This window comes from Triturus cristatus, chromosome 3_2 (genome assembly GCF_964204655.1).
Source record: "Triturus cristatus chromosome 3_2, aTriCri1.1, whole genome shotgun sequence".
Lineage (NCBI taxonomy): Eukaryota > Metazoa > Chordata > Amphibia > Caudata > Salamandridae > Triturus > Triturus cristatus.
In genome coordinates, this window is record NC_140584.1 from 163386264 (window position 1) to 163407334 (window position 21071).

The following is a 21071-nucleotide window of genomic DNA, read 5'->3' on the forward strand; positions in this document are numbered from 1 at the left end:
AAGCTTTTCCACCTTAGTTACACATGTACTGTTTTGCACCTTAATGTTTAAGAGTCATCACACATTTGTTAGCCTTCTTGTATGTTAATAGGGACAGCTTTATCCCTGTTAAGACACCTCAGTATTTATACTAATGTTAGGACATCACTAAGCACCACCACAGCAACACCACTCAGCACGACCTTAGAACCACCACAGCATCACTCAAAACCACAACAGCATCACTCATCACCACCACAAAATAACTCAGCACCACCACAACACCACTCAGCTCCACCACAGCAGCACTCCGCTCCACCACACCACCACTCACCACCACCACAGCAACACGCAGCACCATCACAGCACCACTGAGCACCACCACAGCATCACTAAGTACCACAACAGCATCACAAAGTACCACCACAACATCACCTCTTCTACTCCTCTACCCCTGTTCTAACACTGTACTACCCCTCTTCTACCACTCTACCCATCTTCTACCCCTCTAGTACCCGTCAAACCCTCTACTACCCCCCAACCCCTCTACTACCACTACACTAACAATCTACTACCCCTATAGCCTTCTAACGCTCAGACCCCTCTACTACCACTCTACCTCTTTTCAACACCTCAAGCCCTCTTCAACACCAATAACCCCTATTCTAAACCTCTACCCCTCTACTACCACTCTACTACCCCTCGTCGACCCCTCTACCCCTCTTCGACACCTCAAGCTCTCTTCGACACATCAACCCCTCTTCTAACCCTCTAACACACTTCTACACCTGTACTACCCCTCTTTTAACCCTCTACTACCCCTCAGTACCTCAACACCTCTACTACCCATCAACACCTCTACTATCCCTCTACACCTCTATTACCCCTCTAACCCTCTTCTACCCCACTACCCCTTCTCTACTCCTCTACTACACCTCTTCTACCCCTATTCTACCCCACTTCTACACCACTACCCCTCTTCTAACACTCTACCCCTCAACTACCCCTCAACCCCTCTACTACCATGCAAACACTCTACTACGCCTCTACTACCCCCCTACTACCCCTCTTAAACATCCTACCCCTCTTCAACCCCTCAACCCCTCAACACCTCTTCTAAACCTTAATACCTCTTCTACCCCTCTACCCCTTTTCTACCCCCACTATACCTCTAACAACCAAATACTACCCCTCTACTATCCCTCTACTATCCATGTACTAAACCTCTAATACCACTATAATACACCGCTACGAGTCCTCTACTACCCCTATACCCCTCTACTACAGCTCAACTCCTCTTCTAACCCACATCTACACCTCTACTACCCTTATACCCTACTACCACCCGAAACCCTCTTCTCCACCTCTTCTAACCCGCTAATACACCTCTACTACCACTACACCCCTCTACTACCCTACTACCCTACTACCTCTCTACTACTCCTCTACCCCTCTTGTACCCCTCTACCACTGTAACTAGCAAACACACTCGGTCACAGCAGCAGCACTCAGCGCCACAACAGCATCACTCAGCGCCACAACAGCATCACTCAGCGCCACAACAGCATCACTCAGCGCCACAACAGCATCACTCAGCGCCACCACAGCATCACTCAGCCCCACCACAGCATCACTCAGCGCCACCACAGCATCACTGAGCGCAAACACAACATCACTCTACGCCACCGCAGCGTGTCCGCTTGTTCTTGCAAATATTGTGAAATAATAGAACAGCCACTCCACGAGTGTTTGTGCCTTGCATAGTGCTTGCACCTAACACATATCCTAGGGTTTCAAGGAGCTTTCTTCTTGAACCTTCGGTATGTCTCTCTTTTAGACACAAAAGTTCTGCTTTAACAACTTTGTGATCTTCTGCTTTGCGCCGTTTAGCATTATTGATCAGCCCACAAATGTTAACAGAGGCAATGTGTATCTTTGTCATGCTAGGCATATGAACAACTTGCATCATCCAGTAGCTTATGCAAAGGATGATTATCTATAGACCAGGTTATCTCAGCCATCTGACAATAAAGGTGTAACTCAAGAGATGCTTTAAAATGTTTTTGTGCCCTTTGTGGAAAACCCCTCACTCACCCTAAGAACACAGAAACCTCTATCTGGATGAATCCACCTCTCACCCCCAAGCCTTAATCCCACCCTCCTTCTCCTTCCAAAACACAAAGCAAGCAGACCGCAACTGGTCTGAATAATGGCTACTGTGTGCCACTCTTCCCAAGCCTCTGAGCCGTCCAACCCCACACACTTGCAGTTAAACACATTCCCGTGAGACACAAAGAGAAGACAAGCATTGGCATAGCCAATAGGTCTCGCCTTTGGGACCTTATAAGTATTTAGTTATGCAGCACAATATCATTGGTACAACAACATCAACTGTTGCATGGCTAAACACTTATAAGGTCCCAAAGGCAAGACCTATTGGGTATGCCAATGCTTGTTTAGGACTCGTGCCCTGCACTAAAGTCTCAGTCGCAAATCAAGGCACAATAGGGACGCCGTGGCTGGGAGGCGATGCAAATCTCACCCCTGCGCCACAGATGTCAAACAGTTAGGCACGAAGTAGGGTTCTTTTTAGTAAAAAGTACAACATTCAAGCCTCAGAAGGGGAGGGTCTCATATTTAACACCTCCTACTCGGGAACAACGAGGCAGAGGATTGTGCAACAACATCTGTAGCTTGAATCTCTGTGGGGACGCAGTGCATTATGGACGTGTGAGAGCAGACAGACAACTCGACAGCTGATCCAAGGCCATGGAATGCAGGCTAGATAGGAAGGGGCAGTTTTGTAGCAGGGGCAGTTCTTGTGGCATGGGCAGTTTCAGGATATCAGTATTATGCTCTGTACACGATTGCACTAGTTCTTTAAAACTACCCTATTGATATAGGCGATGGCAGCTCTTTTCTGAGGGTAATACTTAAAACATAAAAAGTGAGAGGTTGGCCTTAAATTGAATAAATTAAGATTATATTATTCCAGCAAGGATTTAGCATAGTGATTGCAAACATTACCTACCCGCCCAGACCTGTAAACCATTCCTTGGCAGACTGTGCTACAGTTCAGTTAATCCTCACTGCTGATTGGCTGCTGGGGCCTTGTACTGTACATGCCTGGGATAACACTGTATAAGAAATGTATTCATGCACCTGGTAGGCAATTGAAATATGTGTGCCTGATTTAGCAGTCAATCACAATTTATAGGAACTCATTTGAGAAAACATAATTAAACCCAAGATTGGATCTTCAAATTTGCCCCATGAACTCTGTTAAAGGTTTTATTTTTATTGGCATATTTTAATGTTGTATGATTTTTCACAAGGGTATTTCTTCCAGCTAGGCTTTCCCTGTCCCGCAAAACACAACCACACATTGTAACGAACACTACAATTAGTCAATAGTTTATGAGCCACAAGTCCTGATAACTTGTACAGCCAGATCATAGTTTAGGAAAAGAAACACGTATTGGTATAACTATTAGGTTTGGTGCTTGAATTCGAGCTCTAACAAAAAAAGCCTACTGTAGTGCAAAACAATTTTCACAATGATTGTGTTCTTTATAATGTATGGATCAGATAAAGAATTAAGTGTGTAATGTCAGAACGATTCATATGTCGAATAGTGCCTCATTGTTACAAAAGAGGCAAACACATACACCCAAACAGCCAATAGAAAGAAGGTGAAATTGAAATACCATTTGGGCTGATCCAAGTAGTGAGTGACAATGCCTCAATCCAATGTCTGAAGGTTCCTGAGCCAATGAAGTCAAAACTCAAGGCTTAAGGCAGCTTAACCAAAGCCCATTAGAGTAAACACGAACACAGTGAGTTTGCCATAAATAGCACTAGCACCATTCCACGCCAAACCTAATGCATGTTGCAAACCCCATTACACATCATGCATAAAAAAATTATGAAACTACCCCTTCCCTGTCAAATGTAACTGCTGCTGGAGAAATGTTGAGGGGGGGGGGAATGGTGAGGGAATGTTCCTACTTCTGGCCCTATTTAGTGTGATTCATTTAACTGAGTGTTGAAGTAGGATACGTGTTTAATTTGAGCTGGTTTCTGGTGCTCAGGACCGGTACTTAATTGTCAACACCGCCACTTGCCGAAAGGTGGCACGACCGGCCCGATTCACAGAACTAACTTAAAACAAAATCCTAAACGGACTACTTTTGGTATTCACAGAAGGCATTTAGTAGTAAAGTTAGGATTTTGTCTTAAGTCTGTCTTAAGTCAAATTTAAGACAAAATCCTAACTTTACTACTACTAAATGCCTTCAGTGAATATCAAAAGTAGTAAGTTTAGGATTTTGTCTTAAGATAGTTCTGTGAATCGGGCCCTATTTGTCTAATTTAGAGTTAAGCAAAAAATGTGTTTACTAAATACATATCCAAAACAACTAATACCTGCCCCCAAACCATTCTTATAGCTTTGGGGCCCGGAATAGTCTGAATTGTCACACTTGCAGGAATGCGATGGTTAGTAGTGGTGTAGGAACGGTCGTTGGCCGCGTTGGCTGGGGCAATGGGTGGGGAAAGCTGTAGTGGCCTCTTGACGAGAACCCTGTGACTTATTGTTTTACAAATTGAGCAGTGGGTAGAATTCTTCTCCTTCCCAGCTACCAGAGTACTCATGTGCCCTGCTCGGATACTCACTTTATATACTCAACCTGGTAGAAGTCTCCTGCCATCTCACTGTGCCCTGGCTCCCACTCGAGGATGTGTGGAAAGAAGTCCAGCTTAAATTTCACCCACTTGGGCTTGGGCAAACCTTCTCCTGCAGAGGCAGAGAACAGAAACAGACAGGGATTAGGACAATACCGTTTCCAAAGGATCACCGTTAGCAGTGGGGTGTGTGGATCTGCTTTCACACAGACAGCATGGAACACAGACATTGAGGTTTGAAATACAGTAAAATGCTGCAGCTCATAGAAGACAATGGTCTCTTCGTCACCCACCCTGGTGCTGTTCAGGGTTGGACTGGCCTACAGGGAAATCATTAGAGGAGAATATTAGGGGAGTGGATGTGGTGTAAGGGACAGAGCTGCTGACTTTGGAGCTCAGGAACCAGATTTGAGTCTGGCGTCAGCTCAACATCCTGTGATTCTGGGCAAATCACTTAACCCCCCCGCCCCGCCCGTGCCTACCAAAAATGAATGTGTCCTTGTGTAATGTAACTGGTGCTCATGTAAAGCGCTCCAATACATTTGGGTTGAGTTTGAGCTATATAAATCTGCAAAAAAAGAAATCCGGCAGCGTCTGATGGCCTTGTGTGTGGGCAGGTTTTTTTAGCAGTTGTGGGCCGTATTTGTTGCCAGATGTGCGGGTTTTACTGTAGATTTCACTGATATTACCACTCTTTTAGCTATCTGCTTCCCTAATGGGGGCCACTTTTATTTTGGTGCCCATGCCTATATTCTTGTCCCAGTCTGACCCTGGCGCTGCTCATTGACAAACTGTGTCCATAACAGATTATACATCAGAAACCACCAATTCAATGACTTTTCGAGGGTCCACTGAAATAATTGTCAAACAAAGTAGCAAGGGTGGAGTGTTTAGTACTTTTAACGCAGTTCATTGGTCTAAGTGGGTATAGGATATTAGCAGATTCCCTGGTAGGTAATGTTAATAACAGGCAGATTGAATTCCCCTCCAAAAAGAGAACATTGATTAAAGTTTTGTTTTGAAAAATTGAAACACATGCCCAGAATAATATTAAACGAAGGCGCATACACCGATGAAATAATCTATTTTTTTGCAATGCGATAACAAGAAATGGAAGGCATGTCATATGTTACCTTTTGGGTCAAAATGATGGTGATTTCAGGCTTCCAATCAATAGACGGGGGAACATTGATTTTTAAGAGGTATAAATATGAAAAGTCCACGTAAAGTTACTTCTTCCAGTGTCAGAATGAGGTAAGGTGAATCCAAAAGGGGAGTGTGGGAAGGGTGATAGGGATTTTAACAGCAGTCGGGCATACATACTCTTTTACAAGTTGTGAAAACACAGACTGAAAAACCCTTGGCAGCAACAACAGTGGCCCAAAACATGATAGATAGATAGATAGATAGATAGATAGATAGATAGATAGATAGATAGATAGATAGATAGATAGATAGATAGATAGATAGATAGATAGAGTGAACGGTGGAATGGGAAATAACATGCACCATTGGTGCATTATTCCCCGTTACCAAATGCCACACACACAATCGGTCAGAAAGTTATTCCATTTTTAATCTTGGAGCCACGCACAATCACAATTTATTATTTAGCGGGTCATGATTTGCATCCGAATTTTGCATCCAAGTAAGATTCGGTGTGCTTCACGAATTTAAAACTGGTAAGAAATTTAGAAGGGAGATTTTAAGAAACGTAAATAGTCTGGTAAAACATGTTTTTCAGTCTATGTTTAACGTCACATAGAAACAAACATATTGATGTACGGATTCTAGTTTCAAAATGACATTTGAAATTTCACTGTGTGACAGGCTACTTCTTAATATCGTAAACATGGAAAATGTGAACACTGTTGAAGTTTGCTTTGGAAGATTTTCTCTGACTTCAGTTGTCTGTTTCTCTCTTTACAATATCCGGAACAACAGAGCTATTTTTAACTTCAGCTCATCAAATCTTCATTTCAATTTATGTGACTGTCTTCTGACACTGAAAGTTGCAAACTTTGAGCTCAGCAACTTTCAGTTCTTGAGTATTTCTTGATTTCGCCTAAAAGTGTTTTTGTTTAGCTTTTCTCCGGAGTCTAACAATCTGAAACTGATGATGGTTAGCCACAGGAAGATGAAAGCGCAGAATGAAGACACCTATTATTTAAGGCAAGTGTCACCAGTGGCATTGCATGGGGCGGGGCACAGCAGCGATTGCCCCGGGTGCAAATTGCTCCTGGTGCAAAATTCTTAGGGGACGGAAAAGTGAAATAGAAAAAAAAAAATTGCACTACTAATTTTCTTTCTTTAACATTTTGTGCCAGGAAGTGCAAGCAGTCCATGGGTTAATGGGGCACAATACTTGCCTGGCCCGGATACTGGCAACCCACGCGACGTCTCTGAGTGTCACTTACTAGAGGTGGGCAAGCCCACACACAAATTAACAGGGAGAGCCGAGTCACAGCCCAGCCCATGGTCTGACTCAGCTCTTAGAGCCCGTGCACGAGTCAAGCCTGAAAATATTTTCTATGTAAATCATACAACAAACTTCACGCAAAATATGATAACGTGGTTAGGAATAGCAAAAGGCTATGCATGTAGAAATCGCTTACAAAATAGCGATTTCTAAACATTCCTTAATTGCGACTCGCAAATTGCAACTCGCAATTAAGGAATACCTCCCCATTCATTCCTATGGGCCTAGAGGCCCATAGGAATGAATGGGAAGACCTTCTCAATTTGAGATTCTCAATTAGAGAATCGCAAATTGCTCATGCAATTTCAAGGAAGTCAGGGTGTCAAAAGGACACCCTGTTGCGCCCCTGAAATCTGCATATGAGTACATCTTGCACACACACATGCCCCAAGGGCATGTGTGTGTAAAATGGAACTTTGAAAAATGCACTTTAGTGCATATTTCAACGTTTTTGCAAATTACCATGAAGTTCAACTTCATGGTAATTTTCTCCCCCTATTAGCGAAGTCGCTAATTTTTTTACTTCAGTGCATTGCATTTAAGGAATCTCAATTTGAGATTCCTTAAATGCAATCGCAATTTAAGTAATCGCAATTTAGAGATTACTTAAATTGCGATTTTTGCATTTGGGATGATGCATCCCAAATGCAAAAATACCGGTCGCAAAGGGGCAGATTCTGAGAATCTGCCCGTTTGCGACCGGTTTTTGCTTTGATGCATGTGGGCCTTAGAGACAAGGGGGTGTCGTGTAAACCCTGTACGTGGCCCAGATTGTTACAGAGCAGAGGTCTCCAACCTTTTCTGTAATAAGAACTACTCATGTTCAGTGAATATCATCCTGTGCAACTAGTATTTCTGTTGTAGTAGTGAACATATCAGACATAATTACATCAGTGGGCACCCCATGCAAAATTACCAGCAGTGATCACCTCAGTGCCTTAGAGTTGCCATCAGTAATGCCAAAAAGGATTTATTAATTTGGAATGCCTCTACATGGCTAATACATAACAGCCATTGCTGTAATGCCCATGGTACCCAGTGCTTAATTTGAGCCAGTGGTTTCCGGTGCTCAGCACCAACACTCGACTGGGGGTGAGTGTTTGATTTGCTCAAACGTTCCGTCCTTCATCCCCTTTTGTATCGCTTTGTTCGCCCTAAATTGGCACGGTATGCCCAGACGTGGGTCCCTTGCTCACTTTGCCACTGGATTCAAGATAGCCTGGCTGATGAGGATTATGAACCCGAAACCGGTCCCAGGATGCTGGTTTCCGGTCCAGGGAAGACATGGCTTGGCAGTTCGGGCTGGACTGTTCCCATGAGTCACAGGGTCAGACTGATTTGCATATGGCCATGTCTGAACTGGGGTGGTGGAGTGAGCTAAAGAATGATGATGGATTAAACCCAGATCAGTTGACTGGGGGTGAGTGTTTGATTTGCTCAAACGTTCCGTCCATAAACCCCTTTGGTATCGCTCAGCACCAACACTTAATCATCAGGACCGGCGCTTGAGCACCAGTTAAGTACACATTTATTTTCGGTGGACACGGGGAGATTAAGGGATTTGCCCAGAATAAAAGGATATTGAGCTAACGCCAAGACTCAAACCTGGTTCCCCAGCTCCGAAAGTCAGCAGCTCTGGCCATTAGGCCACATATCCTCCCCACTTGTAGGGTTTGTTGGTTCTGTGTTAGGCAGCACTTACAGGAGAAAGGGGCTGGTCAAAGCTGCCTCCTGACGAGAGCCCCAGCACTTCTTTTTAAACACTGCTGGTACCAAAGTATTAATATGAGTAATAAGTCACCACAGCACTGAATGATTGATCACTCAAATATCAGCTTTCAATATATTTTACAATGTCAACCATTCCTTTTTTTCTAAACATCAGAGTATGAGTTCCTCAAAAACAACATTTTAATCTCAAATGCACATTTTTCAATTTTGGTATACATATATTATTTCAACCAAGGGAAAGCTTCTAATTAAGTAGTCTGGGCTGCATGCAGGAGAGCTACTTCGAGGTAGCTGGAGAGCTACCAGTAGCTCACATGCTACTTGTTGGAGAAACTTGCTGTAGAGCAACATTATGGACTATTTTATTAAATAAAAAACAGTAGACTTTTGAACATCCTGTATTTTGAACTCAACTACATGAAAGTGCTTTCATATTGGATAATGAAAAAAAGGAGTTACGGTAAATAAAATATTTGACTAGGATCACGCAATTTAAGCAGGGAGGCCATGATTTATCTAGGCTTTCAGAGCTGACATTTTGCATTTTTCTGCAATTTTTATTTAACGCAAGCTCAATCAGAAGGTGTTGGAGCGCTTTATATGACCACCCATTACACAAGGTTAGATTAATTTTGATAGCAGATGGAGATTAAATGATTTGGCCAAAATGTTATGTTATGTTATGTTATGTTAAAATGTTTCTAAAGCACTCGAATAGCCATGGGTGTCTTGGCACTAGTTGGCAATAGCAGTGAAGGTGAGATCAGAGGAGGACTAAAGGTTAAAAAGCCAGGTTTTTGTTAGTTTCCTAAAGCTCAGTAATGTGGGGGCTGCTTTAATATTTATAGGCAGACTGTTCCAGAGAGCCGGCGCTTCAGAGGAAAAACAACTGCCTCCCCATGTGAGTCTCTTAAAACTGGGACGTGAGACCGTCAGGGAGGTTTTTGATCGCAGGTCTCTATTGGGTATGTACTAAGAAAGGGAACTATGGAAAGAATTCCCTCTACGGTGGCTCTGTCTGTCTCGGACTTGCTACACAGCGACAGCTGGGTGCTAGGTCCCCTCAGCTATCCTACTGGCCTCCGGGAATGCCCCAGGATATCTTGCTCCCAAACACTACTTACACGCACTCACATGGTACTTTTTGCTAGTTTTACATCTGGGCTGATTTTCTGGCAAGTTCCCCGGCCACTCCCCTTCTCCAAGGATCTGAGGGTAGCGGGAGTTCCCCGGGAGCCACCCCAATGGCAAGATTTGACGTTCAGAATACTACCCACTTTCTCACCAGGGGTTTCATTTGTGCCCAAGCAGGAAGTAATTGGAGATCAGAGCTAAAGTACATAGTAGGACTTCTCCTTTTACAGGAAAACAATCTGCATTTCAAAACAGTCTTTGCGTCCCCGCTGAACTCACATTGTGAAACTTGGCACCTCATTCAGGGAGTTTCAATCAGAAACAGGAACTTTCACAGGACTTTTCATCTGGCTGAGAACATAATCCCCTTCTCCCCCCCCCAATCTAATCCCCTTAGTGGGGTTTGCCTGGTCCCTGGGCCCCAAGAAGACATAACAAGCATTGGCATAGCCAATAGGTCTCGCCTTTGGGACCTTATAAGTATTTAATTATGCAGCACAATATCCTTGGTGCAACATCAACTGTTGCATGGCTAAACACTTATAATGTCCCAAAGGCGAGACCTATTGACTAAGTCAATGTTTGTATACTTTGCACCTGACTACCGTCTGCTTCCACTTGATGGTAAATTTACACATGCTGTTTGCTGTTTGTGTGAGAAGTCAGAATTTGCAAATGTTTAGTACATGCAAATGGCGACTATGTAATTGGTATCACAATATTAGAATTGCAAATTTATGTCACATATTAAGGATTCCCTGCAGGTAAACAACACTGCAATTTTCGCATCCCTTTGTTTTGCAAATCTTAGTATACAAAAAATGGCCGATCTTGCAGTCGCAAATCATTTTGCAAATAGTTTCACAGTCTGCAAATATTTTCAGGCACCTTGTGATTTCTTTCTGTATTCTATATCAGCAGATACGTGCTATTAAAAGATAAGCTGGAAAATAAAACCAAATTGAAACTTTTACGTCTAATACACACCACCGTCACACTCAAGACCACCCCGAACTCTCTTCTTATTCCCAAACAGCATCTCACCACAGGATCTATCCACAGTCAGCAGGCGTTGTTTGAGTTAAACCTGCCACAGGGTAAAGGCCAGGACCCAGCAGTAATGTACAGTTTCTGCCTGTGTTAAACTGGGGGGTCTTTAATACATTTTAAAAGCAGTCTTGTCAGAAATCAATGCAAAGCAATCGTTCCTGGTAGATAAGGTGTTCTGCAGTCTAAGGGCCTAACCGCCAATTACAATGTTGAGAAACGATCCCCGAACGCGCTGAAATTTCGTCTTTGTCCACTAGATGACAGCGATACTTTACGGGTGAGCGTTTTCTACAACAATAGTAAAAATCGAACGGTCTATGCACATAAATCTGTGAAAGTCATAGATTTCAGCATGCAAAAAAGTCTATACTTTAGGGTGAAGGTTTAGCTGCAGCTCAAATGTTGGAAATAGATGGCTCCGCTGCTCGCTCCCGAGACACACAAGTTATGGGAGGGGACATTTAAAGATAAGGCGGGACATACCCGAACCTTTGGCCATTTGCGTGCTTTCTTTTGTGGAAGCATTACGCAATGGCCAATCAAATGAGTGGCAGTAAAAAATTAAAAAAAACACGGGGGAAAGCTCTGGGAGTTTGAAGTCCTTACTATAAGCCTCACAGTCAGCGCATGCGCGCTGGCTCAGGCGAGACCTAAAAATGATCAACAATTCTCCTTTGGCCGTCACACCTTGATAAATGTTCAAAGCCTCCTGCTTACTTTTGAGTTAGTCAAAAAGTATCAATGCAGGTCTGCTTGAGGAACCAACAAAGAACCAGATATAATATCAAATTATATAATAAAAAAGAGTAACATTATTTTATGACAATTGATGGCCAAATTCGAATAATTGATCATTTTTGTCTCGCTAGGGCCAACCAGGGTTGGATTGGGATCAAGAATTGGCCCGGGTACACCAAAAAAAAGAGTAGCCCACATTTGCATATTGCCTTTCCGCAAAACACTCCTTCAGTGAAGTTTTATGAAAAGAAAGGGGGGGGGGCATCTTTTATTAACTTCACTTAGATAAAAAAAAAAATGTACAGATTGGTTCACACTGCTGAGCCACACATGAATGCAAGTGAGCCTTCTGCTTAGGCTCCCTGCCCCCGCTCAATCAGCATACATTGATGGGCCGGCCCAGCGAGAGAAAGGGAGTGATACCTCCGCCCATCTGCCTCTAGAAAGGCGACTCAGGCACCCACTGGGCCACTGGCGGGCATCCTAACAGCACAGGCAGCCCCCAGGCTGCCCAGAAAGCACCCCACAGCTAGAACTCGGCTACCGGCCCTTCGGCCATTTCCCGAGTGCCCGTGTTACCAATCTGACCCTGGGGCCTAGAGAAGGGGAACGTGCACAGAAATAGGAAAAGGACTACAGAACACTCACTCACTAAGGGGCCTTTAGTGAGGAGAAACTTCATGAATATGTGGCCGGTGAATTGCACAGGCACTGGGACCATGAAGAAGTGGCCTTCTGGTGAATTGTCCAGATAATTGAGACGTGTAATTGACGGGGACTAAAGTGGTGCCTGGGCATGAAGAGGGAAAAGGATGTCTGTTCTCATTAAGTGAGCGAAAACAAGCCAGCGCGAGGTGATGTCATCAGGTCACCTTGTTTGTTGTCCTCGGCTTTCATTGTTCAGTGTAATGCATTCTCAGGAGTGTAGTTATGAGTTTCTTAATTTGAACCATTCGTATTAAATCACAGGATGGCAGGGATTTGTGAAAGGAGAGCCTGGGACGCAAGGTATCGTGCCATGAAGGCATGAAGCGAGGTGGTGATCATAGCTGGCCCACCGCCATATAACTTTAAATTCACAAGAGTGCTCCTCCCCTAACGTTATGAGGCCTTACAAGATAGCCCTGGGCTGTGGTAAACTAGCAGTGTGGCCATCAGGCTACAGTCTGCTAAACATACAATGCCACTGAGACTTGAACAGGTGAATCGGATCCTGTAAGAACCAGAGTGATTTGAAAGGTACAGGAGACCTTTGGGGTGTATTGTATCACATTATAGTGACCCTTTGTGAGGCTCTGAAGAGCTTGTACACATGCATAGCATGCTACACTGTGTAGGTGTGTTTTTAGAAGAATGTTGCCTTACTTTAAGCAAATGTGTGAAGGGTTCCCATGCCGTGTATGATGACCATGAGGTGTAGTTATCATGTCATGGGTAGGTTTGGGTGAAAAATTCCACCCCGCCAGCAGAGTTCGCAGAGTTTTATCCACTCTGCGCTCTCCCTGGAGCGTGGTGTTGCAGAAAAACTACACCAACCGCCGTGTGGCTTGAGTTTTTTCTTGTGTGCAGCTTGCCAACATTAAGTTGGTGAGTGCGAGTGTGAATATGCACATGATTTTTCGCGTGCTAGAACCCCCTCCTGGTGAGACTTCTCAACACGGGCTGTCATGTCAGGTCGCTACTGTTCGCATTGAGAAAGCTGCTTCTCATGATGAGACAGCTGCAGCTCAAGTAGAAAATCTACTCAAGCGGCAGCAAAGAAGCAGCGCCCTCTAGCGTGCCGTGTGATGCCGTTTGTGCTGATTTTACACCGCAGAACAAGTTTTCACTGCTCAAAATCAGAGCGAGCAGCGCAACGTGCCAAAATTTTGCTGCTCGCGGAATCTCGCTAAGTTTTTAGGTAACTGCACGAAATTCGCGAGTGAAACTTCATGAGTTCCGCGCACTCCTAGCTGTGGAATACTTGCATTACTCCACCCAGATAATTTGATGACTGGTACAGAATTGTATAGTGCCTCATACCCTTGAAGAGGCACAAATAGCTCTGATTTGCTGTGAGTTACTGGACATCCTTCTGGAATGTATGGTTGGAAAGATGTTTGTTCTTGCATGATCTCAAGGAGTGGTGTTGGCTGAGGTTCAAATACATGCATCAGAGCTGGAGAAGTGTACGCCACTGCACCTAAGTCTAGTTGCTCCAACAGTCCTTTGCAGCGGGGAAGCGAATATTCTTACTAAGTCAGTCTGTTTGTCTCTGTTGACGAGATGTGTAAGGTAGGTTCAGGTGCATTTTATGATGCAACAGTGAATAGCAAAGTGCACTACACTGGTTTATGAAATAAAATACTAGCTGGAAAATAACTGCAAATTTTAACGATATTTTACCAAGCAGGCTCAGATAGCTATGTCTGTAAAAAAATGAGATTTAATGAAATCTATCATTGACTGTTGCTATTATTTCCTGCTAGTATTGAGCAAACTTTCAGTTTGAACCAATGGGAAACGCCTTCTCCTAAGTACTTTGAATGCCTCAGTCACTGTAGATCAAATAGCAAAATACAATAAAGGAACATTTTTGACCAACAGCTAACACATTAAATACGTGGATTTGGGATGAATTGTATGCTTTAACCATGCTTTATAGGATAAACAAAATACAAATAGGTCTATAACATGTGTTTTTAGGTCTGGCTTACTCACGTCCTTTTGACTTTACTAAAATTATTTATACAATAATCTTACTGATAGGGGCTTTCAGCCAGCCCTCTTTGTTCATTGGTCTGCTCTTGTGTTATTCACATTTTTCTTCCACATACTAGAGCCATGGTACTCATAGTACGGCCCGGCAGGCCTTCATTGGCAGCTCACGGACCTTGCCTTGCCGTTTCTATGTTTCCAGTGAGGCCGGCAGTAAACACAGAAGATGACCGCAGGAGCATACATAGTGAATACATATTAAATAGCTATGCACTACATATGCTCCTGCGGTCATCTTCTGTGTTTACTGCTGGCCTCTGAGACCTCACGGCACCTTCGGAGAGCTTCCCAAAAGACCCTTTAAAAAAGTCAGCTGTAAGCGCTTTCACAGTTGACTCTTAAAGGGCCTCTTGGGAAGCTTCCTATTTGAACAGAGGCAGATAGAGGCAGAGACAGATAGAGGCAGAGACAGATAGAGGCAGAGACAGGGAGATACAGATAGAAACAGAGACAGAGCTACAGATAGAGACAGAGACAGATAGAGACAGAGACAGACAGACAGAGCCAGACAGACGGAGCCAGACAGACAGAGCCAGACAGACAGAGCCAGACAGACAGAGCCAGACAGACAGAGCCAGACAGACAGAGCCAGACAGAGTTAGAGATAGAGGGATAGAGATAGATAGAGAGAAAGTTAGAGAGACAGATGTATGTATGCCGGGTGTGGTGGCTCAGTGGACTAATACGTCTGCTGCAGGGGCCTGTGTTCAACCTCATGATCACAAACCACACTGTAAATTTGGTCCCAGAGAGGAAGTTTGTGAGTACCCATGTACTAGACCTGCCCTCCGGACACCCCCGCGCCACACGGCCACCAGCTGTAGCGTGTGCGTTCCTCCCCGCTGCTGACCTCAGCCTCGCTGAGCCCGCCACGACGACCCCGCCCCCGCCGTAGTAACGTGCTTGTGATTGACTCTGTCTCCTTTCTTTCGTTTTTTGCATCATACTGTACTGTACCCCATATTGTTTGTTTAGATTTCCTGTTTCCCATATTGTCTCCCATATTGTTGTTCTGTGCCGTTTCCCTCTCTGCCCCTGTGCCCCCCGCCCCGTTCCCCGCTTCCCGCCGCCTGCGTGCGGCCACGCCCCCTTTTCCTTCTGTGCCCTCCCCGCTCCCGCCTCCCAGCTGCTCCTCCCTCCCTCCCACTTCGCCATATTGTGCGCCGAAGGCGCGCCAAAGGTAAGCCCGTCTGCGCCCGTCCACGCCTGGACCGCGCCCAGTGCCAGGACCCCTGGCCCCCACCGACGCATGACGACCCGACTGACCTACGACACCACCGAACTCATCGCACTCAACACCGGCGGGATCCCTGGATGCTACCGAGCCACCCCGAGGCGCAACCATGGACCCTTCAGTTGCCACTCCTGCAAGTTCTCCTGCATCCGGACCTGCACCGCACCCGCACCCACCAAGCCGAGAACCAGCAGAAACCACCTGAAGTGCATCCTGCTCAACACCCGCTCCGTCCACAGACACGCCGTGGAGCTCTGGAACCTCCTCGACACAACATCACCAGACGTCGCCTTCCTCACGGAAACCTGGATGAACGCCTCCTCAGCGCCCGACATCGCCATCGCCATCCCAGACGGTTACAAGATCATCCGGAGGGACCGCGGCAACCAGACCGGAGGAGGCATCGCCATCATCCACAGGAACACCATCCGCATCACGAGCAACTCCGACGACACCCTCACAACCGCCGAACACCTGCACTTCCAGATCCACACCGACCCCAAGACCACCCTCAGAGGCACCCTCATCTACAGACCCCCGGGACCACGCACACAATTCAGCGAAGACATCGCCGACTTCATCAGCCCTCACGCTCTCCCCTCCGCTGACTACATCCTCCTCGGGGACCTCAACTTCCACCTGGAGAACAACAACGACTGCAACACCACCACCCTGCTGGACAACCTCGCCACCCTCGGTCTCAAGCAGCTGGTGACCACCCCCACCCACTACGCCGGACACACACTCGACCCCGTCTTCTCCTCCAGCAAGGACATCTCCTTCAGCCACGCCACCGGACTCCACTGGACGGACCACAGCTGCGTCCACTTCAGCTACAGAAAGAACACGATACACCACCACCAGCAACAGGTTGCACGCAGAAGATATAACAAGATCACAGCTGACCAGCTCGCCACTTCCTTGAGCCAGGACCCCCCCGCCAGCTCAGCGAACCCCAGCCAGGCCGCCAACAACCTCACGAAGTGGATCAGCAACTGCGCAGACGACCTCGCCCCACTAAGGACCCCGCCCAGCAGACCCGGCAGGAAGAAAGCACCATGGTTCACCGACGAACTCAAGAACTCCAAGAGGAACTGCTGTGCCCTCGAGAGAGCCTGGCGCAGAGACCCAACACCAGACAACATGACCTCCCTCAAGCTCGCCACTCGAAAACACCACCAACTGATCCACACCACCAAGAAAACCGCATTCAAGGAACGACTGGACAACAACGCCCACAACAGCAAGGAACTCTTCAACATCGTCAAAGAGCTCTCCAACCCCAGCGCCGGAAACAACGACATCACCCCATCACAAGACCTCTGCAACTCCCTCGCCTCCTACTTCCACAACAAGATCGCGGACATACACAACAGCTTCAGCACAGAGCCGACGCACCCCACGACAGCACCTGCACCCCCCACCACCACCCTCCGCACCTGGACCCCGATCAACACCGAGGAAACCCTACGCACGATGAACTCCATCCACTCCGGATATTCAACCGACCCCTGCCCTCACCACGTCTTCAACAAGGCCGACTCCGTCATCGCACCCCACCTGCGGGACATCATCAACACCTCCTTCGACACAGCGACCTTCCCGGAGAGCTGGAAGCATGCCAAACTCAGCGCTCTACTGAAGAAACCATCAGCGGACCCCACCGAACTCAAAAACTACCGCCCCATCTCGCTCCTCCCGTTTCCGGCCAAAGTCATCCAGAAGACCGTCAACAAGCAGCTGGCCGCCTTCCTCGAGACGAATAGATCCCTCGACCACTCGCAGTCCGGCTTCCGGGCCAACCACAGCACCGATACCGCCCTCATCGCTGCCACTGATGACATCCGAGCCCTGCTCGACAACGGGGAAACAGCGGCCCTCATCCTCCTGGACCTTTCCGCGGCTTTCGACACTGTCTGCCACCGCACCCTAGAGCAGCGCCTCAGCAACGTCGGAATCCGAGAGAAGGCACTAGAATGGATCATCTCCTTCCTCGCCGGAAGGACTCAGAGAGTCCGCCTCCCCCCCTTCAGATCAGAAGCCACCGAAGTCATCTGCGGCGTTCCTCAAGGCTCCTCGCTCAGCCCCACCCTCTTCAATGTCTACATGAGCCCCCTTGCGGCCAACGCACGCCAACACAACCTCAACATCATCTCTTACGCCGACGACACCCAGCTGATCCTCTCCCTCACCAACGACCCCGCCACCGCCAGAGCCAACCTACACGAGGGGATGAAAGACGAGGGGATGAAAGACGTAGCCGAGTGGATGAAGAACAGCCGCCTGAAACTGAACTCAGACAAGACGGAAGTCCTCATCCTGGGATCTTCGCCATCTGCTTGGGATGACTCCTGGTGGCCCCCCGCCCTGGGCAGCGCACCCAAACCAACAGACCACGCACGCAACCTAGGCTTCATCCTGGACTCCTCCCTCTCCATGACCAGACAAGTCAACGCCATCTCCTCGTCATGCTTCAACATCCTGCGCATGCTACGCAAGATCTTCCGGTGGATCCCCACCGAGACCAGGAAGACGGTCACCCAGGCCCTCGTCACCAGCTGACTGGACTACGGCAACTCCCTCTACACCGGAACCACTGCCAGACTCCAGAAGAGACTCCAGCGAATCCAGAACGCCTCAGCAAGACTCATACTGGACATCTCCCGACACAGCCACATCTCCGTACACCTGAGAGACCTGCACTGGCTCCCGGTCAACAAGAGAATCACGTTCCGACTCCTCACCCACGCACACAAAGCCCTACACAACCAAGGCCCAAGATACCTCAACAGCCGCCTCCACTTCTACACTCCCACACGCCAGCTTCGATCAACCAACCACGCCCACGCCGCCGTCCCCCGCATCCGAAGAGCCACCACAGGAGGAAGACCCTTCTCCTACCTCGCCGCCAAGACGTGGAACTCCCTCCCAACCCACCTCCGCCTGACCCAAGACCACCTCGCCTTCAGGAAGCAGCTCAAGACCTGGCTGTTCGAGCAGTAGCGGACCCCCCCTCCCCAAACGCCTTGAGACCCTCCGGGTGAGTAGCGCGCTATATAAATGCTGTGATTGATTGATTGATAGATAGAGCATACAGCAGTGGAGCATACAGCAGTGGGTCAGCCCACTTTAGCCATTGGCCAGCTGTGAGTGACGCATTATGCTCTTTTCACAGGAGCCCCTTTACATGCAAAGTAGTTCCCTTTAGTACCTGGGACTGCAGTGGCAAAGTATGCTTTGTAAGGGGAAAAATAGCTGTGCTTTTAGCCAATGTTTATTTTTTATTTTAGCAAGGGCCTGGCAGCTACTCAAAAATAGTTTTTCTAAAACCATTTCAAAACAAAATAATCATCAATCAAAAGAAAAGGCGTCCAACAGCTCCAGATCACCAGTGCTTGTTGTGCTGGGTCTTTAAGACAGCACTAACTCCAGCTTCTATCTTGCTTTGTCCATCTCGAACATCGACAGTCTGCTATTAAGGAATGATGTCATGCACCAGTGGAAATGTGGGATAGATAAAGGCCTACAGGACAGAGGACAAAAAGACAAGAAAGAAGAACAAGAAATACAAATACGTGGTAATCTAATGCAGACATGATAGACTGGTTTTGGGCAGTAAGGGCACATTTGTGAAAACTAAAGCAATTCACAAATAGTATCGGCAAAGCCAGGGGGTCAGGCCTAAAAGGAGACCCTCCACGGTCACCTCTTTAATAGTGCAAAGCTTACTCCAGACCAAGGCAAAACACTTAGAGGTCCTTACAGAGCGGGCGGCCTTTCTACCTGGCAAGAGATTTCTCCAGAAAATATTTCACGAAGCAACAGCGTTCACCCACAGTATCGTAACACAGCACTGTCATAGGATAGCCATGCAGTAGAAGTATCACTATTTCAGGGTCCCCTGCAGCAATACAGGGCCAGCTGCACAGGGCGCCCTACAGTATCACTTTTTAGGTCTCGCCTGACCCAGCGCATGCGCTGGTCTGGCGAGACTTATTGAGAGGGCTCCAAAAAGTGCTACCAGGCCAGCCTAGAGCTACAGTGCATGTGCGCGGGGGTGCGCGGGCGTGCACGGCAGCGCTTTACCGCAATTACTTTCACTTACGGCTGCACGGCCGCTTTGATGTTTGAAAGTGATCGCGATTGCGATCACGATCACTTTCGCGGCCGCATGGCCGCTTTGCATAGCCAATAGGTCTCACTTTTGGGACCTTATAAGCATTTAGTTATGCAACTGTTGCATGGCTAAGCACTTATAAGGTCCCAAAGGCGAGACCTATTGGCTATGCCAATGCTTGTTTAGGATGCCTCTCTGTTACCAGAGGTCATCCTGTGAGGCTGGCAATTCATTATACAGTGCCAGCCTCATAGGATAGCCTACAGTAATACAGTGTCAGCCTCACGGGATATCCTTCAGTAATACAGTGTCAGCCTCACAGGATGACCTCTGGTAACACAGTGCCAGCCTCACAGGATAGCCTACAGTAATACAGTGTCAGCCTCACAGGATAGCCTACAGTAATACAGTTCCAGCCTCACAGGATGACCTGTGGTAATACAGTGTCAGCCTCACGGGATATCCTTCCATAATACAGTGTCAGCCTCACAGGATGACCTCTGGTAACACAGTCCCAGCCTCACAGGATAGCCTACAGTAATACAGTGTCAGCCTCACAGGATAGCCTACAGTAAAACAGTGTCAGCCTCACAGGATAGCCTACAATAATACTGTTCCAGCCTCACAGGATGACCTCTGGTAATACTGTGCCAGCCACACCGGATAACCTACAGTAATACAGTGTCAGCCTCACAGGACATCCTACAGTAAAACAGTATCTGCCTCACAGTATAGCCTACAGTAATACAGTGTCAGCCTCACAGGATAGCCTACTGCAATACAGTGCCAGCCTCACATGATAGCCTACAGTAATACAGTGTCAACCTCACAGGATAGTCTACAGTAATACAGTGTCAGCCTCACAGGATAGCCTACATTAATACAGTGTCAGTATCACAGGACAGGCTACAGTAAGACCGTGTCAACCTCACAGGAGAGCCTTCAATAATACAGTGCCAGCCTCACAGGATAACCTACAGTAATACAGTGTTACAATGTCAGCTTCATGGGTTAGCCTACATACAGTGTCAACCTAACAGAACATCTTACAGTAATAGTGTCAGCCTCACAGGATAGCTGACAGTAATACACTGTTACAGTGTCAGCCTGACAGGATAGCCTACAGTAATATGATGTCAGCCTCCCAGGATAGCCGACAGTAATACAGC

At 47.0% G+C, this 21071-nt stretch overlaps 1 protein-coding gene across 1 annotated transcript in view; it reads right to left on the reverse strand.

Moving 5' to 3' along the window:
- IL10RA (interleukin 10 receptor subunit alpha) overlaps window positions 1-21071 on the reverse strand; it is a 48984-nt gene that overhangs the window by 26388 nt on the left and 1525 nt on the right. Inside the window, 1 exon segment of the mRNA XM_085647428.1 lies at window positions 4654-4774. Within this exon segment, the coding sequence (XP_085503554.1) occupies window positions 4654-4774 (121 nt within the window).